The 23969-nt window shown below is 53.4% G+C and overlaps 1 protein-coding gene across 1 annotated transcript; it reads left to right on the top strand.

The window, feature by feature from the left end:
• The first annotated feature begins 3141 nt into the window (after window positions 1–3141).
• On the top strand, window positions 3142–5610 carry MRPS23 (mitochondrial ribosomal protein S23). The gene is made up of 5 exons (XM_050322066.1): window positions 3142–3288; window positions 3393–3560; window positions 4399–4476; window positions 4587–4710; window positions 5176–5610. Exons 1-5 carry the CDS (start codon window positions 3245–3247, stop codon window positions 5335–5337), a joined length of 576 nt encoding a protein of 191 aa, XP_050178023.1. The 5' UTR covers window positions 3142–3244; the 3' UTR covers window positions 5338–5610.
• The last annotated feature ends 18359 nt before the right edge of the window (window positions 5611–23969 follow it).

The raw sequence follows: 23969 nt of genomic DNA, 5'->3' as shown, positions 1-23969 counted from the left end.
GCTGGGTTGTGCCGTGGGGGATCAGCTGAGCTGTCCTTGGCAGGCTGTGGCTGGGCACGGCTCACATCACTCACAGGCCAGTCCTGCTGCCCTGCTGGCTTTAACTGCAGCCAGAGGTGGACACTGTCCCTCCTCTGGGCCTGCTCAGGTGGCACGTTCTGTAACCCCGCCAAGGTTTGCTGGCAGAGGAGCCTCGGGACAGCAGCTGCCTCTGCTTTCTGCCTGAGCACGTCCCGAGCGTCCGTCACCATCTGCTCCCCGTGACCCATCGGAGCCCACGGGGCTGGGGGGCATGTGAGGAGCGGGCAGAGGAAGGCAGGGTGGCCTGGGGGCTGTGAGCTGGGACATGGGGGCTCTGTGGAAGGGATGGGGGGCTCTGCCCTGCACAGAGGTGTCGTGGTGCTGGGGGCCCTGTGCCCAAAGCGGGCACCGCACTGCGGGGCTGGCACAGCGCCCCGGGGACGTCTTGGCTCACACCGCCAACAACGTGCCCTTAAACATCCCAGGCCTGGCACAGCCTCGGAGTGATGTCACTCTGTAGCCATGTCAAAATATCTTGGAGGCAACAAAGCATCATTTTAATGGAGGATGGAGAGGGATTATTTCTGTGTCCTTTAAAAAAAAACAAACAAAAAAAAATCAGGTCTAATGAGTAGAAAGGTCACAAACCCGGCTTGGGAGCCAAAACGCATTTCTTACATTAAAATGTCCAATTCTCAGTGATGTTTGTATCATTTCTCTACAAAAGGGTTTAAAAAGAACAAACCAAACTGATCTGTGATGTTTGTGAGTGTGACTGTTTTAGAATTTATTTCCATAAGTGATTTTTTTCTTAAAGATGTTTAATAGTAATTCCTATAATAAAGTCCTGTTGTACTCAACACTCAGGTGTATTTCTTCACTCCCATTTCTTTACAGGGGGAATTAAAAAGAAGGGGGATGGGGAAGGAAGGGACAGCTCTAGCCCAGCTCCTGCTGTGGCAGTGGCAGGGCTGGGGTGGCACACGGAGCATCCCTCTCACGTCAGGGATAGTCCGGAGCCCACTCCCTCTGCACCAGCTGTCCGGGAGCAGCCTTCAGTTCCTGGCAGGATTAGAGCTCCCCAGCCTCACGTGTGGCTTGGAAACCTTCCCTGGGAAAGAAGACCCTGGAAAAAGCCAAGGCATTCTTGCCTTAAATGTCAAAATCGTAGGAATGGTGGAGAAACTGTGGCTGTTGCCTTCCTGCTACAGCCAAGCGAGTGCCACGTGCTGCAGGAGCCAGGGCTTTCCAAGGAGCTGCATGGCCCAGGGCCTGCCCAGTGCTGGGAGCAGCTCAGATGCAGCCCTGGAGCAGTCCCAGCGACTCCTTTTTTAATTGCTCTTCTCCACAGGGACAAGGGTGGTTTGTGGTTTTGTTTTTTTTTTTTCAAACCCGTGTTTTAAGAAAACCAGCGGCTGAGAAAAGCCCAGGGCTGGGAAGTGCTGAGATGAGGATGAAGCTGGAGATGTGAGAGCCCGGCAATACCTGCTGGCTGACAGGCTGCCGTGGAAATTTACTGCCCCCTTCCTTCCCGAGGCTGGAAGATGGAAGCAGGGATGTATTTTTTTTTTTTTTTTCCCATCAGCTCATTCCCAAGCTAAGGGCTGCACCTAGTGACCAGCTCCCTGCCAAGCCAGGCTGGGGGAAATGCTGACTGGAGCAAGGCTGTTCACACAGGGCCCGGGGTGGAGCTCCTGGCCTTTATAAATGAAGGTAGAAAACACAGAGGGGGACACTGTGGTGGCCACGCTGCCACCTCCAGAGCCCAGCGGGCAGGGCTGGGGCTGCCAGGGCAGGATCAGGGCAGGGAGCAGCCCCTGGACTGTGCAGATCCCACCATCTGCTCTCTGTCTGGGTGAGACCCAACACCAAAAGGTGTTGGACCTGATGATCTCAGAGGTCTTTTCCAACCTTAATGATTCTGTGGTTCCGTGAAAAGAGTCACCAAGCCTGCCAGAGCTCAGGGAGCGTTTGGGCAACACTCTGAGGCTCGTGGTGGGATTGTTGGGGTGTCCTGGGCAGGACCCTGCCCAGGACACCCCAACAATCCCACCACGAGCCTCAGAGTGTTGTACTTGATGATCCTTGTGGGTCCCTGCCAATTCAGGATATTCTGTGAGTCCATGAAAAGGTGAAGGGGTGAGACTGACCCTCCCCACACCCCACCTGGTGATGGTTTGCAGCCCCGTGTCACCCCCAGCTCCCATGCCCTGGCTGCCACGGGGACACAGCAGTGTTAGCTTGGGGACAGCAGACAGGGCAGTTCAGTGCAGGGCAGGGGAGAGGAGCCCCAGCCCTTTTGGGGACATCATTGCTGATGCATGGGGAGGAACCACTCCGCTGTGGAGGGGCAGGCACAGCATCTCCGAGCTGTCCCCTCCTCTGAGAGGAGAGGGGACTGGGCAGCAAGGGTGGGAGCAGCTCCTGCTTCCCTTGGAGCTCTGTCCATCCCCAGGACAGCTGTCCTTCCCTGTCACTGCCGCCCTGGCCCTGCAGCAGCCCCGATGGCTCCAAGAGAAACCGGAGCCCGCACGTGCCTGGCAGGGGACAGTGACAGCTGTGTCCCCACAGCCCGTCCACCCTCCAGACCCCAGCACACCACAGCCCCGAGGACGGGGGTGTGGGAGTTTGGGGAAGCACAGCTGGTGCCACCTTTCCCCAGGGCTGGGGCTTTGGGATTTTGGACACTTGGGAGCTCGCTGCCCCCCCGGGAGGGCTGTGACCCCAAACCCTTCTGCTGCACCCCCTCACCCCCGGTGCCTGGCCTGGAGGAGGGGGTGTTTGGGAGCAGGGGATGGATCTCAGAGCTGCTGGGGGGGGTGCCAGGGGGCTGGGGGGTCCCCGTTATCCCCCTGGGGCTGGGTCACTGAGGGAGCTGCTGCCGTCCCAGCGTGGGGAATGGGCTGCTGCGAGCCTCGGCCCTGCCGGTGCCGCCCGGGCAGGGGCTGAGGGTGCCGGGCTCACCGGGCCCGGGCCCCGCGTGTCGCGATAGCCCCGGGTGTGTGTGGGGCGACACACGACACGATCCGGCTGCGCCGCCGCTCGGCCATCGGCTGGCGTTGCCTGAGCGCCGTCTCCCGCTCGGCGCTCGGCTGCGCGGCCTGGCGGCGTGCCCGGTTCCCGTTCCGGTGTCCCGGGGATCGGGGGGATCGGGGGGTCCCGGAGTGTCCCGGGGTGTCCCGGGGGGTCCTGGGGTGTCTCGGGTGTCCCGGAGCGCCCCGCCATGGCCGGGAGCCGCACGCAGAAGATCGGCAGCGTGTTCAGCCGGTGCGCGGAGGGGGCTCAGCCGGGGGTGGCGGGGGGGTGTCGTTCCCGGTTCCCGGTCCGGGCGGCCCCTCCTGACCCCCTTTCCCCCCCGGTTCTCCCCGCAGGACGCGGGACCTGCTGCGCATCGGGATCATCAGGAAGCCGCTGTGGTTCGAGGTGTACGCGGCGTTCCCGCCGCTGCGGGAGCCCCTGCACCGCCCGGTGCGGCCGCGCCGCGGGCGGGCCGCGGACCCGGTGCGGCCCGTGCTGTACCGGGAGGACGAAGTGCGGGCGTGAGTGACCGCCGGCACACCGGCCTGCTCCTGCAACGTGCCCCTGCCCGGGGAGTTACCCCAGTTGGGCGGTTTGGAACGACGCGATCGTGAATGTCCCTCCCAACCGGACCGTTCCGTGACCCCAGGGAATGCTGTGTTGGGAATACTGAGCAGAATGACGTGCTGTTAGGGAGCCATTCGCTGAAATTCTCTCGTGGTTCTCTGTGTCTCACCAGTTGCTGATCGGGGACCAGTCCCAGTTACACACTGGGGTTGAGTGATGGGAGCTTCCACAGGGCAGGTCTGAGGAATGGAGCCTCGAAGCTGCTGTGGGGTAGAAACAGGTTTTGAGTAAATCACCTAAATCCAGCTTTTGCTTCTTGGCTTGTGATTTTCTTGAACAAATAGGACGGTTTTTCCATGATCCTCCCCGTGTGTCTCGTGGCTCGTGGAGGCTCCTGTGCAGCAGGAATGGCAAACACACCTGTACAGAGCTCCAGGCTGGGCTTAACCCTCTGGGGAGTTCCAGAGCTGCTCTGACCCGTGGTGATGATTAACTAGAATTTATTAAAACCATTAAAAATGCTGGAACAAACATCTCTGTGGAATTCCAGGCTGGTTTGGGACCTTAAAGCCCATCCAGTCCCTCCCCTGCCATGGGCAGGGACACCTCCCACTATTCCCAGGTTGCTCCAGCGTGGCCTTGGACACTTCTAGGTGTTCATAAGGGCTCCTGGGCAAAGGAGAAATAGTTCTGTGAATGCTTTTTATTGCACCCTGAGCTAACAGACCCTGATGTTGTTTATTTACCATTGATTTCACTTGCAAAAACTCACCTGTTTTCTTTTCTGACCAGGAGATTTTACAGAGTTTATGGCAGTGGTCCGAGGCCTTTCGACCTGACACAGTTAAACTTCAAATCTACCTGCCAGAGGTAAGGTTATAATTAAACTGGAGATATCTCTGAAACTTGTCCCTTCCTCCCCTTCAGTCACTGAACCAAAATGTTATTTGTGAGAGTGAAAACACGACCTTGCAATCCAGGTTTGTTGAGAAATACAATGAGCTGAAGGAAGAAGGGAAAATTGAAGAGGAGAAATTGTTTGAAGAAACAGGAAAGGCTCTTTTAGCCAGTGGGATCATTCTACAGAGGAGAACAGCAGATAAAGTGAGTATTAAATATTCACAGAGTCACTTGGCTGGTGGGTTGAGGAAACCCCTCTCCCAGGCCTCTGATACTGGAGTGGTCTGGGATAAATTCTCAGCAAAGCAGTCAGACATCTGGTGGTCGTAATAAAATGTCTTTGCTGTGCAGAGAAAACTTTCCTCTTGGTCATGAACATGTCTGGCCAAGGTTAAGGGGCTTGTGGGACAGAAAAGAGCTTGTTCTGGTGATAAAAGATTGAATAATCTTTCAGATAAGTGTGTGTCTGTAGAAACTATTTGGAAACATGTTTGTGTGCTGCTCTGTATTGAATTTTTCCATAATAATAATAATAATAATAATAATCATCTCAGCATGAATTAATTGCTGTCAGTGTTTCTGGACACACAGAGGGCTGTCTCTCTCCTCAGTCACCCTTCAGAAGCTGCTTGCACCCTGTTTTGTGTGATTTTGTGTCTTTCCCTGCAGGTGGCACAGCAGGAGCACCAGGGATCTGCTGGAACCAGGGACCCTGCCTTGCAGCAGCAGCTCCAGACTCTGCTGGAGGAGCTGCAGGAGAAGAGGAAGGGTGGGGAGGAGCAGACACCAGAGCTGGCAGGGACACAAAAGGAGAATCCCCCTCCCTCGTGACAGCTCTGCTGCCCTGGACTCTGCTGCCCCTGTGCCCTGGCTGTCCCCTGTCAGGATCCAGACTCCACACCGAGCACTTTGGGACATTTCCTGGGGGGAATCCAGCTCTGGTGCCCCCAGACTCATGAGTGTGACACGTTTTCCTCCATCCTTCTCCTCAGTGATGAAATTGGAGATAATGTGGTTTTTTTTTTTAAGGTTCAAGGCTGTTATCTCAAAGTGTGAGCTGGAAAATAAGAGTGGAAAATAAACCATTTTCTTTAAAAGTTGGAAGTTCTGCCTGTTCAGGTGTCTTGTTTGCAGCGGTAAAGATGTTTCCTGCTGTGGAAGTGGCAGGTCCTGTGTGATGCATCCCAGCAGCTGCCTCAAGTGTCATCTTTTTATAGCTCACTGTGGAAGGTTGCTCTTGATAGAAATGGAATAATATGCTCTTCCCATTCTTTTATTTGCTTAAATTCAGGGTGGGATGAAGTGTGGCAATACCAGATAATTGGGACCTCTGTCGTTTTTGGTGACTCCTAATGAAATTGGAGAAAGTTGAAAGTGATTTTCTCTTCTTTTGTGTGTTAGAAGTCTCCGGGGTGGCTCCCGGGGGCAGGTCCCACCCAGCTGGACCAGCCCTCCCTCGATGGGCTCAACTGGGAGCAGCTGGAATTCCCCTCAGGGGCAGCTGTGGTCCGGGGGTGGAGTCAGAGGCCCCTCGTGGGTTTTTCTTCCCCTGGAACACTCCAGAATGGTGCCTGTCCAGCTGCACAACATCAGTTTCCATCACCACAGGAAAGAGCTCTATTGCCACGTGCTTTCCTACTCCCACCCCAGCGTGCCCAGGGAGCCAGAGTGTGACTCGGAAAATGCAAAACCCCTCGGGTTTGTGGAGCAGCAGTGGGATGGGAGGGTGCAGGTGTGCTCCACGCTCTGCCCAGCTCCTGCACAGGCAGTTGTGTCCTTCACTGGCGTCTGAACCCTGTCGTTCCGAGGCAGGTACGTGGCCAAATTTGTGGGAAAACCTGTAAATTTATACGGGAGTCTACACTTGGTGGGGGAGAGAAGGAGAACAGGAGCCTTCCCGTGGTGTAAGGGTGGGAATCCTCTGTTGGAAGCTGCCGTGGGCCGGGGCGGGCTGGGTGATGGAGGAGTGGCTGGAATGTTGGTACGCCAGGTGGGCAAGGGCTGCGAGCCGGAGCGGTCGGTGCATCGAGGAGCAAACCCAGCTAAGCCCAGGGCTCCGCGGGTTCGGATGGCGTTGGATGGGCGCGTTTGCTGGGCTGGGAGGCGGATCCCGGGCGCCGGGACACGCTGGAGTTCAGCGACTTTAATGAAGAGGTTGAGGGCAGCAGCCGGGGGGGGTGATTTGTTACTTACGGAGCATTCACCCGGCAGGAGGGGGTCCGGGGGTGTCTGTGGGAAGGGTTCCCCGCAGCCCCTTCCCCGGCGCTCCCCGCTAGGTGGGAGCCGCGCTCCGCGCCGGGAGCGCTGCCGGCACCGCCGGCCCCTCCCGGAGCCCGGCAGGGAGGGAGGGCACGGGGGTGGGCACGGCAGCCTTGCCGGCCTCCCGCAGGCCTGCGAGAGTCCGAGCTTTCCCCAAAAAATGTTTGAAAAGGCATCTCCTCTCCCCCCGGGAGCAAGCGGGGTGGGAGCCGGGGGATGCACTGGGGGAACTGGGGAGAGCCATGGGGTGCCCTGGGGAAGGCAGAGGCTGCTCCCGGGAGAAGGACACGGCTGTGACTCCGTCACTTGCCCTGTGCCTCGGGTCGGGGACCGTCCCCACCCCTGGCGAACCCTCCGCTGCCACTGAAGCGCTCGCTCGTGGCTCGGAGCGGGGCGGTCGCTGCCTCGCCATCCCACACCCGTCCCGGGGCAGCCGTGTGACCTTTCCCGGGCTAAATCCCGAGCTCCCTCCTCCCGCAGGGCGGCAGTTCCTCTCGCTGATTGCCGGGCTATTTTAAGTGACAATAAATGCCGAAGGATCGGTTACACGGTGCCTTACTCCTCGAGACATCAAAGAGATGAGACAATCGCGGGCAGTGACACCTTCCACTGCTCTGACGCAGCCAGGCTGAAGGTTTTCCAAGGTCAATTCCTAAAAATGTGGGCTTCACCTGGAAGTTTTAGGATGAAAAACTGCCTGGTCTCTAGCAGGCACCCCTGTAGGATCTAGAATGCAGGTACAGTGGTGCGTGCAGTGGATGGTTGGAGACTCCTAGGGATGTTGCAGCATTCCTCAGACTGGTGCTTTCCCAAACAGTGCAGGATATGTCCTGCTGGAGCAAATGCCTCCAGTCCCACAGATCAGGGCTGTAGGGCTGGGCTGTGAGCTTGGCCAACGTCTTAACCCATGGGCAGCTGCCCCCACAGCACTGCTCAGCCCCTTCACGTGTTCCTGGGCAGTGGATTATCTGCTGGTATGTGTTGAGGGTAGGGAAACTAAGGATTTAATAGGATCAGGTCTAATGTCTGGAGCAGCCAAAATAATTCCTCAGCTTTGCTGGAAAACCAGGTGATCTGACCTTGCCAATGCCAAGCTTCATCGAGGCAGATAATAAAGGATTTAATGTTTAAAGAATGTGGCTCCAAGTAAGATATAAAATTGTTGGCATTGCCACACTGCAGATTCCTCTGTGATTTGCCTCTGCCCACCCCTGCTTGCACACACACACACATCTGGTCTTCGAACCTGTCCCTTTGAGCTTTGGAATTCCAGAAGTCTGTATCTGTTGGGAAAATGGATGGTGGAATTGGAGCAGGGCAGTGGAGTTCCCACACCACAGTGGGGATGGCACACAGGTGGCTCCTGCTTTACAAGGCCTGGGCAGCATCAGTCCTGCCACCTGCCTGGTTCTGATTCTAAATGAACTCTTTCCGAGGAACTGGGATTGGTGCTCTTTGCAGTGCTTTGCTTCTGCAGCACCAACAATGCCCAGCTCATGGTAATTCCTTGCCCAGCAGTTCTGGGATGTGTGAGATGCAGGGCAGGAGGAAGGAGCAGTGGGAGGGTTGGAACATCCCTGTGAGGGCAGTGGGTTGAGTTCAGTGGTGGCTCAGGGTGAAGAAGCCGCTGCTGTTTTGCTCTGATCCTGAGGGCTTTGCTGGCACAAAGCGATGAGCAGCCCCAAGAAACCCCTGTGACCTTGTCCCGACGGGCTCTTACCTCAGAGCCTGCAGTGGGGCTGCTCCCCTGGGGTCAATCACTGCCTTGGGGCAGTGTCACTGCCTTGGGGTCACCACCCTGCCTGCTTGCCCAGGCTGGGGATTTGAGATCTCCCCTGAACACAGCAGTGATTCGGGATGTCCCCACTGCTCTGAGACCTGGAGCGTTACAGATGCTGGGAGGGTCCCCCCAGGAGCCCGGTGGCTCAGCTGCCCTTGGCTCTGTCTGTCCCTGAGCTGCTGCTGCCTCTCTGCATATTGCAAGCTCATTCTGATGTGCGCTAATGCTATTATCCTGCAGAAATTGAAATCAAGTCTGAACCTATAATGTTTCACTGGGAGGGAATTGGGGTTATATATTCCTGTGTACAGCAGCATTCTATTTCAGTCATAGCATTTAATTATGATTGGTGTGTTAGTGCCCACCAGAGCATAACAAATTGTCATTATGTTATTCTGCTGAGTCTAATTTAATTGGCAAGTTGTCACAAAAGCAATTATCCATCATTTATTTTGTTGCCATAACCACATCTTGGAGAGCACCTGCTGTCTGAAGTGGAAAGGCTCTGCAGTCTCTTGGTCCTGGATTTCTTCCACTTGCCTGACACAAAGACACCATTTCCTCCTCTCATTTAAAAATATGTTCCTCATTTCCCAGCACGGGCTCGTGTGCGGGGCTGGAGATGCCGCAGGAAATGCTCTGTGCAGGTGGTGTCTCTCTGGGCATCCCAGGCTGGTGTGAGCTGTGGGGTCTTGGTCACTCTGGAGCCCTCAGAGCCAGCTCAGTGCACTGTCTGGGGTGGTGGTGGTGGTGTGAGAGCCTTGGACCTTCCTGCCTCCTCACTTCTGGAAGGTCAGGGTGAAATAAGGAGAGAAAGGGAAACGAGACATTCTCTGCCTGCAGTAAATACAACACTTGGCTTCTTGCAAATCATTTTGGGGAAGAAGGGGAGGAAAAAAGCCCTTGAAGTGCTGATGGTTTATTTTGGTGTCTAAAGGTACAAAAGGTGGGCCAAGTGTGCACAGAGATGTTCAGATGAGCTGAGGGAGTGCAGGGGTTCAGCCCTGGCACCTGCAGCCCAGTGGTGCCCTCTCATTCTGGAGCTGCTCAGTTAAGGAACAAGCATATGATGTGTGTCATTCATGTTGTCCATCACCAAACTGCTCCTGCCCTGGCGATGTGCTCCTGTTGGCAGCACCGCTGGCTGGTGAAGCACAGGGCACCTGTGGCGTGGTGGGTGCTGAAACGCACCCAAACTCCCCCACCTGCCATTCCCTGCATCCCAGAGCTGCTGGAATCCATCCCCCAGCCACTGCCAGGCAAGCTGGGGTGCTCTTCACTGAGCGAGTTCCAGATAAGGCATCTGGGCTCCCAGAGAGATTAGGAGGCTGGTGAGGGAAGATTAGTGGTTTCTTATAATCCAACAGGCAAAGCAATATCAGACTTCCCGAGACCAACCCAAAACTGCTGATTTTCTCCTTCCTGAGATGGCACGGAGCTGTGACCTGTTCACTTCTGAGATTTTGCAGATTGCGTCCCAAAATCCTGCAAGGCTAATGCAGACTCATGAACTCGAAGCCTGTGACTCGCTGTGATAAATGAGTAAATAAATGAAAATCTGTTCTGATGTCTGTATTTCTTTGAGTTACTCCCCTCTCCACCCTGTCTGTAATCTCTTCCCCTCTGGTAGTTCTGATTAGCTGCTAATGAGGAAAGATGATTTTGTAGTTAAAGCACAGAGAGAGGTTTTTTTCCTGGTTCTGTTTTTTTATCCCTTCTATGCCTTGATTTCCCCATCTGTGCGCCAAGATACTGTTGATTTAAGATGGATGGTGTAAAGTTAAATGAATCCACATTTTCGAAGCAATTTGTTTTGAAGGGAGGGTACAGTGTCTTGGAAAGGGAGGTTCAACCTGAGGAATCATAACTTCTCCCTCCTGGTGTTCCCCCTGGGAATTTTATAATTTCCATTCCCCCTTTGCCCTTTGGCTGGTGTCCACAAGGAGAGGAGCAACAGTGGGAGGGAGATGGCAATCCTGGGGGAAAGAAATTCCATGTAATGCAGTGGTGGCTCTCGACAGAGCCTGGGAGCCACTGGGGCAGGTGAAAGGTGCTGGGTGCAGGGTTAAATCTGCAGCAGTGCCAGCAGATATTTGTGTGTCTGATTTATGGGTGAAATTCCTTGCGATGGAGGAGGCATCACGGAACTGCTGAGTGTGATAAATAACTCATTGTAATGTATTATTTAGCAAATTATAATGAAAAGCAGAAAATATACAGAGGGGAGCAGACAAATACATTCCCCAGTTGGCAACTTACTGATGGTTTAGAGCCAGGAGGCAGATATTTAAGAGGGTGTGGGAATTTCCATGGCTTCCCCTGCAGATAAATCACCCCTCTGCAGATGTGTTTATTGGGTGCCCTGCTGCTGGGTTTTGATCCTGGGGGATGAAATCACTCTGAGATCTGGGGAGAGGGAGGACCCCAACCCTTTGTCTTGCTGTAATCGGTAAGGCAGGAGCTGGAACTCTCTGGAGCTGTAACCCACTTCTTCCCAAGGAGGGAAACCACCTAGATTTCCTGGATCCTAGAGCTCCTGGATCCCAGCAGGTGGGATGGGGACAGTCCCAAACCAGTGTGTTTGTGCTTGGAGCCGGGCAGGTGAGATGTGCTGCCTCCACAGCCATCCCTCTGCGCCTCTCCCGAGCATCCACCCAGGCGCGCGTCCCGGTGGGGGAAAACGGGAGGTTGAATTCCCGCACGGTTTCCTGGGCAGTTGTTTCCCCGTTTGCTGGTTCTCCATGCCCACCGCAGCCTGGCCCGGCTCCTCTCCCCCCGCGGTGGCACCAGGGGGTGCTGCCTGATCGCGCTCGGCGCTGCCGGCGCCGCCGAGGGAACAGCGAGGAGGTGACTCGGTTTTACCTGTTCGTTGTTTTTGTTCATTGTTATTTTTATTTGATCGCTCCTCATCTCCTCCCTGGCTGTGATGGATGCTGTTGGGATGGGGTTTTCCGTGCAGGGTGCTCTCTCTATTCCTTGCTGTTGAGGTGTTTAAGAAATTGTGGTTTAGTGGGGGAAAACCACATCCTTGTGGTGATGAGCTCTGCCTGCCGGCCTGGGACCGCAGCAGGGCGTCTGGCTGGCACAGACCCCTCCGTTGGGGACATCCCACTGGCCCCAGCTGGGCTTTTCCTTGCAGGGAGCAGCTGCCCTTGCCCACAACATCCCTTGGGTCCACAGGGAGCCCCAGACTCTTCTCCAGCTGAGCAGGAGGTGCCTTGGCAGGAGCCAGCGCTGGGTTTGAGCACTGAACTTCCAGCTGGTGCGGAGTGTGGGGCTTCCAAGGTCTCCTCTGGGCTGAGCACGGGGCCTCCAAGGTCTCTGTTGGGCTGGGGCTGCCGGATCAGCGGGATCTGCGGATTGCCAGGGCCGGCTTTATCAGCAGCACAGATAGTGTAGGGGCCTTCAGCTTACAGAGGAGGAGAAGATAAGAGACTTGGAGAGAACTTGACTGGGTGACTAAGATAAATTTACTGTACTACAGGAAATCGAAATGTGAAATAAAGATCTCAAACAACTGAAATATTTAAAAAGATACAGAAGTTGGGCGCGTGAGAGCCATTCCGAGCGAGCGGCTCCCGCCGGGACCGGCCCTTATCAATCCATCACCCGGCCCTGCGGAATTTTATAAAAGATAATAGGGTGGAGGGAGAATTGAAATAGAAACTATCCATTACCAGCAGCTGAATGACAGGTTCTCTGTGCAAAATAAGATCATAATTAACAGGAGAGAGACTGAAAGTTTTCCGCTTTCTGCTGCTGTTTGTTTTCCTTCCTGGCTCTGTGGGGTCAGGGAGGGCTGGGGGTGGGACATGGGGGGTCCTGGGGGGCTCAAGGTGCAGGCAGGGGCAGACTCCCAACAACCACCAGTTTTGTGGTATTGGAAGGAAACCAAACCTACTGCTACTCTGTGGCACCCCTGGGTGAGCTGGAGCAGTAAGAGGGATCAGTCTGGGGTTTCTGCTGGACTAAACATCAGATGTTGCAAACTCTTTTATTCAGCTTCTCCTTCCTTTTTTTGCTGCCTCACAGTCCCACCCTGCTCATGAGGCTTCCTTTGGGAGGAAACCCAAACCCTACTCTGTCACTCCTGGAGGGAGGAAAAGTTTGGAGCCTGGACTAAGATCCAGTTTTTCTTTATATGGTCTCCTTCTCACCATGGGTCCAGTGGCTGTTTTGTCCCTTATTTAGGGAATGTCCTGAGTGCCATAGTCTGTTCTCAAGGTACTTCCCTTGTGCCTTTACGGAGGGGCCCTCCAAAACAGCAGCTCTTAAAAAATGTGCTTCATTTTGCAATTCCTGGGGATAAGAAGGTTACCCAGTCCCCATCTTCTCCTACTGATGGCTCTTTATTTTCTCAACACAGGACCCCAAAAATACAGCCAGGATGACCAGCCCTGCTCCGTGGGACCATGGGGGGACCGGAAAAGTAAGTCCCATCTTCTTAATGTCGTATCAGACTTCACCCCCTTTCCTTGCTCTGCTCCAACACCGTCTGCTCTTTCTCACGATTAAATCCTCATGAACATCAGCAGGAGCCAGGTTATGTTCCCTGTCTTTAAAATGCCCTTCAAACTGTAAAGGCCCAATTGAAATCCTTTCGGAATGTTTTTCCTCCTGGCTCATTTAGTCTGGAAGCGGCGGCAGGAGCACTGCTGCTGCTCAACCCAATATTCCAGGATGTGAAATTGCAGTGTGAGGGAAGGAATTAGTGAAGCACTTGGAGGTTCAATAAGGATAGATTGGCTGGATTAGAATGCTGGGAGCTGGGAAACTGTGATCATACATGGAAAGCCTGACAGGGAAATTGTCTGTAAAGGCTGTTGGAAGCCCTGAGTTAAGGGGGACAGCTAACCTCAGGCTCGTAGTGCTGGGAAGGAAATAATCCTAACTTGCTTGTGGTTAGTAACCTGGGACATAGTTCATAACATGAGTAGGGACATTTGAAAAAAAATACATCTTGTGCCTGTTTTGAAATGGTCCATCTCTGTGTGTTCTGCACAGTGTTATCCTACAGCTGGAGACTGTGGCTCCAGAACCTGCTGCTGGTTTGCTCAGTACCCAAAGTCAGTCTCCATCTTCCTGGGGCTCTGCCTCCCCTCCTGTGTCATGGGAGTTCGGAGGCTGTCAGGCAGATTAGGTGGAGAAAGCTGGGTCTGCCTGTGCCCTTCAGTGGCAGAGGGTTGGAACTAGATGAGCTTTAAGGTCCCTTCCAACCCAAACCATTCTATAATTCTGTGACCTTCAAACAGAGCAGTGACTGGGGTCCCAGCCTGTGTGATTCTACCAGAGGTGATGTGTGAATGCAACCCCACCATCTGCCCAGCGCTCAGAAGGTCCAACAGGTTGTCACGCAAAAGGCTGAAATTGGCTCGTTTCTGAGATGAGATGACTTCAAAATGCCCAAGGCAGAGGAAATGGATACATTATTGTTGTTATCTTCATTGCTGCCGTCACCTGTGTGCTGGAACGTGGCTCAGGACTGAGGGACCAGCACAGATGTGTGGGGGGAGCTGGAGCCTTTGGGCTGCTGAGCTGCCCCGTGGCCTTCAGATTTGGAAATTAGGCAGAGCTAGTGCTGCTCCAGCACATTAATTGGGTGGTAACCTTTGCATAACCTTTAGAAAATCTTTGGCTGTGTGAATCCACAGCCCAGAGCACACGTGCTCCCGGGATGCACGGAGCATCGCTCAAGGTGAAGGGCTTTGGACTGGAGGAGATGAGGGGGGTCTGTCGCACCCCAAAATTTGTGTGACCCCTAAATGACACTTCCCCATCGTGGTTTGGCTCACTCCTGCTTCCCGGGGGCTGGGCAGGGTGTCCCCAGCTCTCCCACAGAGCTCGGGGCTGAGCTCTCTGGTTTGTCGAGGGGAGCTGGCAGAGCTGGGGCTGCCGGGGCTCTTCCCCCGCGAGATGCTGGTGTGGCCGGATCCCTGTGCCCGCACGTCACGCCCGCGTTGATGATGCCCTGTGCTAGTGCCGGTCCTTCCCCCCGCGCATCCCCGGGGTGCAGCCCCCGCCCGCCCCGGCAGCAATCACAGCCCGCGCCGCCGCCAGATTGCCTTGTCCGTTCCAATGATCTTTAACTCCGTTTTTCCCCGAGCAATCAGAAGCACTTTCTTTTCGTCCAGGTGGTCTTTTCCCATTTTTCTCTCTCCAGTCCCAGGACCCAGGGCAGTCACATCTCATCACGCCTTTTCTCAAGCCATTTGTACCTCCAGCTTTTTCTGTTGCCATCAATTTAGTGGCAGCCTCTCCTCCCTACTCTGCTCCCCCCTCGCCAACCGCAGCTTCTTCGGGAGCGAAACTCAACCTTCAGAGCCTCAGCAGATGCAAATGCAAATCCCCTGCCCCTGCAGCCCGTGCCCACTTGCTTTTCATGCAGATTTGAGGGAGGCTCCCCCAATTTCTTTTGGGAGAGGGCCAATCCCTTAAAAAACTTTTTCCTAGAGTGATTGTTACAAAGCAGAAACAAATATGGATTTTTAAGGAAGGATCTGTTGGCCACTGAGGAAGTAAACACTGAAAACATGCAGTAATGCTGCTTTCCCAGTGCTGAATTATATTAGGAAGCAATTCTTCCCTGTGAGGAGGGTCCAGGTTGCCCAGAGAAGCTGTTCTTTTTTTGTCCTTCGTTTGCCCAGGCTTCACCCTGGACTCGAAATTATCCAGCAGCAGATTGCAAAACACAGGATAGTCTGCACTGTGTATCAATAAAAGAGAAAGATACCAGGATATGGGAATAAAAGATCACCTAATGGGGAGTCCATCCTGTCTCCCGTGCACTGAGCATCAACTCAGCAAAACACTTTAAGTGTGTGATTAAATATAAACTCACTCCTCAGCCCCTCGCTGTTCAGTGGAGCAGTTTAGTGAGCACTGAAGTATTTGCTGAGCAGGGCTTTGCCATCTCTCTGTTTTTCCTTGGGCAGAGGAATTAAACACACGTTGGTATCACCTATTAATAAGGCAGCAAGAGGCCGCAGCAGCGCCCGTGCAGCGCAACCCGGCTCATCATTTTTCTATATAGGAGCAATTAAGCTGCACCAGGAGGCCTATGTCTTTATATCATCACCTAATGACAGTGCAAAAGTATTCCAGGGAAGGAGAGGGGGGGAAAATCACATCCATATTTAATTGGTAAAGTTATCACCTTCGCTTCAGAGCCCGAACTTGCAGCCCTTCTGGCCAATTTCCAAGTCAGATCTATTTCCCCAGACTGGAAAGCGAGGAAAGTGTCCTTTTATTATAATTCTGCAACAAAATACAGCTTGAAAGCTCATGAACATGCTCCCAACTGCAGTAAATAACCAGATAGTCTCTGTTCTTTGCAGCAAATGAAGATATCTTTGAGCTGTTACATTCCTTTCAGGTTTTTTTAAGGAAATTATTTGTCTTATTATTATTCTCCAGCCCCACACTTGCCTGTCAGATTAAATTTTTTATTGCACTAAACCACAGAGCCATCTGGAGCCCCTCACATCCTGCTCTCGGTACCGGAGCGCGGCTACGTGGCCCTTCTCTCTGCAGCATTTCGATTCCTCTCAAGGTCTTTTTTTTTTTTTTATCCAATATATTAAATTCTTCAGTCCATTGTTTCCATCCCTGCGTCCCCTTGCTTGTGTTCCTTGGGGCTCAGCATCCTGGCCCCCTGTCCCTGGTCCCCGTGTCTCAGGGAGCGGCGCAGCGAGGAGCAATCGGGGCTGTCCGCTCTCATTAGGCGGGCGAGGGGATCTGCTGCTGTTCCAGGGGACTGGCTCTCTCCAGCCAAACACCTCATTCTCCAGCTTCTTCATTTCATTTTGCAAGCCCCGAGGTCTCCTGTCGGTTTGCAGCTCTTTGTTCAGGCCCCCGGGGTTGAACTGAAACCATTTATCTCTTTCTGCCCTTCCCTCCTCCCTGCTCGGCCGGAGCTGGGCCGTGGGTGATGAGCTCGTGGGATCCTCAGGTGTCATGATGTGCCTCGGGGCTCCTCAGCTGCCCTTAAATGTCAGCAGTGTGTGATGACTCCTTCTGAGGGTTGTCCCTGTGGCTGCTCTGGAGCTCTGGCACTCGCCAGCAGTGAGACCCAACGCCATGGTCTGGCCCTCTTTAGCTGATTCTGGGAGTGACCACCCAAAAATCTCACCAGGGAAGAGTGGCCTTGACCACCCACCCGTCCTGGGCTTGACCTCCCAGCCCTTCTTGGCTTTGCAGTACCCTGTGGCACAGGATATTGCCTCAACATGTTCTGAAGAGACAGAGAAAGGGGAAAAGAGAGAAAAAGGAGTGAGAAATATCGATAACTTCCATCTCCTCAAGCCCAGTAACTAGCTTTTGACACTTCTCCGCCACTCCAGCTTCACAAAGCCCCAGCTCTCTGAAGATTAATTGATGTAGGCCACTCAACCTATTTTCAAATCCCTTTCAGTTACCATTTAAAACCTTCTGATTTATTTTTTTTGATAAAGTCACTGAGGCTTTTTATGGATTCTCAAATGATTGTCCAGCTTGACAAATTGGATTCTTAAAGCTGGTTCTTTCAAGAAAAGGATGTGGTTTGACAAGACAAGAAACAGCTCATCTTTGAGACAGGGGGATAAATAAGAAAAAAAAAAAAAATCCCATTCTTGCAGTCAGGTGTTGCTCAATGGGTGTCTTGCTCGTCACTGATAATCTTATCTGGCTGTGATGGGAAGGGACCCACACAAAGGGGCCCGACCGGGCTGCAGGGCTGATACGCCGCTGATTAATCGTTCTGTCCAGCGTGTGCAGAGCCTCGGGAAAGGTGATTAATGCCATTTGAGAGGAACTCTGACCCCCTCCCCTCCCTGACACCGCGCTGGGGGCACCTCCTGCCGCCGGTGATGGATCGACTCCTGCCTCCGGTCCGCGCGGGGCAGCTGGCAGGGGGGCAGCTGGGGTGTCACCCCGGCCTTGTGCTGAGGTCTGGGAGGTCGTGTCGCTCCCCAGGGCAACGCTGGTGTTTCTGATGGAGTTTTTGTTGTCTGTGCTCAAGCCCTGCTGGGTGTCCAGGTACCTGTTGTGTCGCCCCAGGCTCTGCCAAGAGTAAAACCATGTTCATGTCTGGTGCGGGGATGGGGCAGAGCAGCTGTGGAGGTGAAAAATGTGTTCCTGATCTTTTTGAACCCAAACATCCCCCCCTGTAAGATGCTGGATAGGGTTTGGAGCAACCTGGTCTAGTGGAAGGCGTCCCTGCCCACAGCAGGGGGTGGGAACGAGGTGATCTCTAAGGTCCCTCCCAACCCATCCTGGGGTTCTCTGTCTTCTTTAACTGCCAAGAAGTAATTGCAAATATCCTTTTGGATGTGCCTGAACAAAACCTGGGTGTGCAAACATACCCAAGGCAGCTCTGAGAGCAGCTGGAGCAAGGGCCAGCACAGGCTGGTACCAGGATGCTCAGCTCTGGCCATGCAGAGCCATCGTGCAGATGGGTCCTGCGGGACCCCTGTGGGCTCTGGTGACAGGGTGACAGGGTGGCACACTGCTGCCATTCCTGCTTGGGCTGCAGGGAGAAGGAGAGGTGAGGACAAGGGGCCTCCTCGGGGCTGCAGTCCCACCAGAAGCCAGAGCTCATGGTCTTCCCAGGCAAGACGAGGTGCAGTCTCTCTCTGTTTCAGTAATGCTTTTCATTTTTTAATTGACTGCCTTCACTTTGAATATTTCCCACCTGGCAGTTACTCTGAATAATGGAAATGCATCGTAACTCCTACCCGCTCCCTGCATTGAATGACTCTAGGTGATACTTTATATCTTATTATGATTATTTATTATGATGTCCACTTTGGTTCTGTAGCACAGGGAGATCATTAACCTCTCCTGCAGTAGAGAGAACTCTCTGTGTTGTTTTCAAAGCTATTAAAGCTTTGAAAACTCCTCTTTTTTTTTTTTTAAACTAAAAAACCCACAGGGCTGCACAATAAACTGCTGACACAGGTTGGTGAATGCAGGAGGAGGGCAGACCCTCCCGCTGGGCCCTACGGAACTGCAGGCGGAGCTCGGAGTGAGGAAGGAGTTATTTGCTTGTTAAAAAACACACGTGGGGTGCTGGGAACCCGCAGGCAGATTCTGATGGTGCTGGGAGAGGAGGAGGTGGCTCAGGAGCGGTGGGAGATGCCACCTGGTGTGTCCAAGGGGAGGTGGGGGCTGCGTGGCCACCCTTCCTCGGGGGTCAGGAGCTCTTTGGGCTGGTCCATGCACGTAAAACCAAATTCCCTCGCTCCTCCAAGGACACCATAAAATCCCCCATGACCTGCTGACATCTCAGGGTGCTGCTCTTACCTGCATTAGCTTTGGGTGCTTCTTCCCCTGTGCCCTGGTGAGAGTGAGGAGCCTCCTGTACAGATTGCTGCTCTCAGAGGCTGCATATGGTCTCGTGATGTCTATTTATGGTCACTTAATGTCTATTTATGGCCACCTATGGCCATGCCCAGATGCTGCTTCTGGTTGCTGGACCTGCATGTGGTGGGGATGGGGGGAACCACTCGGTTTTCCATGGCTGGCTGAGGTTTCAGCTTGGCTGTGGCTGATTGCTGGACACACAGCTCAGCTCGCTGGGAGGTTTAATCTGTTATATGGGAATTTATCTCCAAATATGGGGAGAGATAAAAGCAGATGCTGTCTCTCCCACCTGGGCAGGCAGCATCTCTCTCCTGGAGATGTGTATCCACTCTGGAGACCGTGCTTTGCTCAGGACCAAGAGCTGATCCTGATTAAAATCCTGCCTGCAGTAGGAGGGATGCTCACGTCCTACAAAGTCACCTTGTCTGCCCATCCACACCGTGTTCCTTCCCACCCAAAAGATCCTGAAATAAGATGTTCCCCATCTCCCCGTGACCACAGGCTACTCCAGCGTGATGGCTGATGGTAATAAAGCCTTTGTGGATGTCCCTGTTTTTGGAAGCACATCGTGCTGCCCATATGGCTGGGGAATACGGAGCCTGCAGACATGATGGGATGCTAATGAATCAGTAGCTTTATCTGGCCTGTCTGCACCTCTCAGAACCAAGAAAGTGCAGTTCATTAAGCTCTGGTTGAGGTGCTGTCCTAAAGAGAAAAGCACCTCCACATAAAAAAAAAAAACCCAACAAACAAAAAAAAGCTACAATTCCTTGTTGTTCACTTCCAGCTGAAACTGGCTCTGTTTGGAAGCCTGGAGATGTTTTCCTAATGGCTCTAAGTACATTGCTCGTGTTAGGGCCACACAAACTTGCTTCTGTAGCTGTGATGCACCTCGGGGGAGGTGAGTGTTTGCTTTTCTGCTAAGCAAACAGCATGACCTGACGGAATATTGAGAATTAGGTGCTGTTTTCACCTGCCCCAGGAAGCTGTGGCTCTGTGTTGGCTTGCAGCACTTCCATCCCCCTGTCCTAGGAGCTCTCTCCCATGTCAGATGCTGCCTGAGAATGAGTCCCATCACGTGTGGAAATGTTTTCACGCTGTTTGAAAGGTGGAGGTGTTGAGGACCAAAAGCAGTTGAAGGATGTGCCTGCCTGGGAATGGAGCCCCAATCTCTGGACACCCAGCTGGGCCTTTGGGCACTGGAGCAGAGCATCCATCAGCCCAAGGTTAAGCGGGAAGGGACCTCTCAGCAGCCTGAGCAGATGAATAATAATTATGGGATATTAATATTATCCAGAGAGCATCTGTAACTGCTCCAGTGGATCCTGTGGTGTAACCTTGCTGCCTGGCCAGGAATCCCTGCTGGTTCCTGACTCGTCACAGGAGCTTTCAGCGTCCCATGTCAGCCAGGTGAGCTGGATGGAGGCTCCTGGACCTGTGAAACCCGAGCTGCTGTAGGGGTGATGTGTGGAGCTGCATCCCACCACGGGCACCCGTGGCTGCAGGAGTGTGTTTGTGGCTGATGCACCACGCCAGTCTGGGCTGGCAGAGATGCTGTGTGAGCAGTGTGGAGGCTGAGAGACCCCTTGTTTCCCAGGAGCCCCCACCCCTGGGTGCTGGGGCAGGCTGAGGTGATGTGTGCCGCTGCAGGGGCTCACCCAGGGAAGGAACAGGAGCTGGAGATCAGAAGGGAAAGTAGGCCAGAAAACGCAGCCAGATAGTTTGCAAAAGGATGATCCAAGCAGCTTTGATATGGATATGTTCCCTCGCAAAGACACAGTGCTGGAGAAGCTCTTTATCAGTGTCAGGCGATGACAAACGACGGCGGGGAAAGTCACGGGGCTGCGGCGCCTGGTGCAGCTGCAGCACCTTGGGAAGGATGCCGGGATCGCCGCCGCTCCGCCCGGCTCCGCTCCGGCCGCAATTAATCACGGCACAAAGGATTGTCTGCTCCTCCCTGCTTTTTATAGCGCGCTAAATGAGGGAGGCAGGATGGGGAAGAGGAAAACTGCATGTGGGCACATTTGGGGAAGATCACACCTCATCTTCTGGCTTGTACACAAAGACATCCCTGCTCATGGGGTTGTTAGGAAAAGCAGGACCTGCCCTTGGGTCAGGTGGGGAGTGTGGTGAGGAAGAGGAGGGAAGGCAACAGCAGCCAAAACAGGCACTGGCAGCTGGGATTGTCCCTGCAGGTGCTGCTGAAGCCAAGGGTGGCACAAACCAGCAGGGCAGGTTAAACAAGAAATTAAAAAGGGGGGACAAAATCAAACCAGAGTTTCTTACCGTTACCTCCAGTCCTTTTTTTTTTTTTTTTTTTGACGAGTTCCCTTGAAGCCTTGTCTATATAAATGTTGAATTATATGGTTCTTTGACTCTTTACTAGAAATTGCTCTGAATTACTTTTTTATATATAATCTGTTCCATTTCCAGCTCTCTGCTGTATCTTGCAGAGGAATATCTGGAGCTGTCGACTGGCTCATTCTCCTGCTGCCAGGCAGCTCTGCCTCCTCGTCTAATAAAGTTGCCCCCTGTTCCACTGCAGGGCAGCAATCTGTAATGAAAATTTTATATGAGTGGTTGGGAAATGGAGTTGGAATCTGGGTTTCAAGTAGGATTTTCATAATACTCCAGGCATATATACGCACACACACACGCACCATGTTTGGGGATCTGGAAATGAAAGGGATCGTTTTCCAACATTTGTGGTTTTGTTAAACTCCCTCTTGATGGGATCAGTGGGAATGTTGCTTGCTCAGAATTCCCCCTTGGAGCCCCTCTGTGATAGTGTGAATTTGGGAACCAGAACAGCTGCCTCAGTGATGTAACTTGAATTTCTGGGCCATGTGCTCACTGATCCCGTGGAGGGGATGGAGTATGTTTGGAGCTGGTGTATCTAAAAGGGAAGCTCTCACCTCCTTCCCCCTCCCATGTCCGTATTTCTTTCTGTCCTTATGGTTCTTTCAGCCCTGTCCCTCAGTGCCAGGCTCTTGCTGGGGATGCTTCCCCCCCTTTCTCTGTGTGTTTTGATGTGCTGGTAGTCCAGGGAGGTTCCTCAGCACGGGCACTGTGTCTGTGGTCCCTGGTGGGATGGGGCAGCACCAAGACATGGCATCATGGTCATCCTTCCCGTGGGGATGGCACTCCCTGGTGTGATTGCTGTGATGGTCTCTGTGGGCTGGGAGGGGATCCAGGCACATTTTCTGCCTCAGCCGCCGCTGTTTGAATTTGGCACATCTATGCTAAACACGCAGCGTCAGCCCTCTCTGGGGCTGATCAATATTTAATGTGGAATTTACAAAGATTGACTTGAGGATGCGTTTAAAATTGGAGCTTTAGCCGTGGGTGGCAATTTCCGAGTCGCAGCAGTGGAGTTTGATTATTTAGAGAGATGGCATTTTGCACATTTAAAATAATCCTCGGGACCGCGGGGCTGCCACAGCCCCCTCTCCCCCTAAACTGTTGACTTTTCAATTGTTTTGTTTGTTGATGTTCAATATTAATGTCCCCAGCTGCTCCCCTGGTGCCGGGCTGGGCTGATGGGCCCAGGCAGTCGGTGCTGGCAGTGATGGGGTGCAGATCCACTTTGGGGTTTGGTGTTTTACTGGGATCCAGGAGCTGAAGGTGTTTTGGGAAGGGGGTCCTGTGGTGTGTGTGGGGAGTGCTGGCTCTTACCAGGGCGTGTTGGACGTGCCCAGGTGCTCCAGCCTGGGGGCCAACACCCCGTGTGTGACCCCACACCCTGGGCAGTGACAAACACCTATTTAGGGACATTAATATTGGAACTGGGAGTATTCAAGGCCAGGCTGGGTGGAGCTCTGAGCAACCTGGTCTAGTGAAAGGTTTCTGAGTCTATGACATTTGAACTGGGAGAACCACCCCAGGCTGGGGTGCTCTGCAGAAACCCTGGGTTGTGCCCTTTGCCTGCCTGGGAACACTGCCATTCCAGCCCTCAGGAGCCGGGCTGGGGTCTCTCCTCCCACCCCCAAACTCTGGCTGTCATTGCTCATCTCCCAGCACACGAGGCTGGGGTGGGATGCAATTGCTGGGTTTGCTGGTGCTGTTGCCTGTGCTAATGAGAGCTGACAGGTTTGGAATAGCTGATCTGTGTTGGGCTGGGTGCTGAATGCGGCAATCACGAGAGGCTGGGCCGTGGGATGGAGTGTGGGGACTTGTCAGTTGATGGGCTGGAGCTGTAAATGATGGATCCACGGACACCGACTGTCCAGGGGCGTGGGTGCAGCCGGAGCAACCCTGAGCTGCCTGTGTAAAACAAATTCAGGTTTTCTCTTGAGGCAACCACAGAACTGACCCAAATTGAGCCCATCTCTGCAGTCCTTGTGAGGAGAGGGAAACTCTTGTAATTGCTCCTATGACGGGGAGAAAATATTTCCCTTCCTTCCCTTTATCTGATTGTTCTGCTAAGACTTTGCTCAATTCTGTGTAATTAAAAAGCTTGAAAGCTGCTTGCTTCATATATGGCAAAAGAGCATAACATATGGTAGTGATAGAGCTGTCCATAAATGTGGTTGTTTTCATACTATAGAAAAAAAAAGTTGAATTGCATTGCTAAATCTGTCAGTGAGGTGTTGGTGAGGAGAACGGGGGCACCCATGGGTGCAACCTCAGCACCCAGCCCAACTGTGTGTCATGGCATCAGATGTTTTATTAAAAACTTTACTGTTGGTGATTTTCTGCTCAGTCCCAGAGCCCCCCTTCCTGCCTGCACACCCCAGGCCCTGAATGCCACAGGCAGGAGTGGGATTGCTGGGACCCAGCCATCGGTGGGATCTGTGTTGGTGGGGTGCTGGCTCTGATTTGCTGTGGCAGGTCCAAGCTTTCACACCAAATAGCATGTGCAAAAAAAACCCCAGCCAAACAAGGGCTCATTTCCCTTCTCCTCCCCCTTCAGATTGAAGCACAAATATGACAAGTGTTATGATGAAGGCTGAGCGCGCCCCGAACATCTCTCCCCTTGCAGATTACTATGTAAATCAGCCACTTAATATCTCTGCTTCCCTCTGCTGCGCTCTGTGTTCCAGGCTGGGGACGTGCTGGGTGACAACCCCAGCTCGTGGTGGGT

Source organism: Myiozetetes cayanensis, unplaced genomic scaffold, assembly GCF_022539395.1.
Source record: "Myiozetetes cayanensis isolate MyiCay16 unplaced genomic scaffold, myiCay2020 scf27, whole genome shotgun sequence".
Taxonomy (NCBI): Eukaryota; Metazoa; Chordata; class Aves; order Passeriformes; family Tyrannidae; genus Myiozetetes; species Myiozetetes cayanensis.
Note: the sequence above shows the minus strand (reverse complement) of the source record. Positions and strands in the feature narration are given on the sequence as shown.

Coding starts and splice junctions, on each gene's coding strand:
- MRPS23 (XM_050322066.1), top strand. CDS start 3,245: ATGGCCGGGAGCCGCACGCAGAAGATCGGCAGCGTGTTCAGCCG. Junction 3,289..3,392: donor ATCGGCAGCGTGTTCAGCCG/GTGCGCGGAGGG, acceptor TTCTCCCCGCAG/GACGCGGGACCTGCTGCGCA. Junction 4,711..5,175: donor AGAGGAGAACAGCAGATAAA/GTGAGTATTAAA, acceptor CTTTCCCTGCAG/GTGGCACAGCAGGAGCACCA.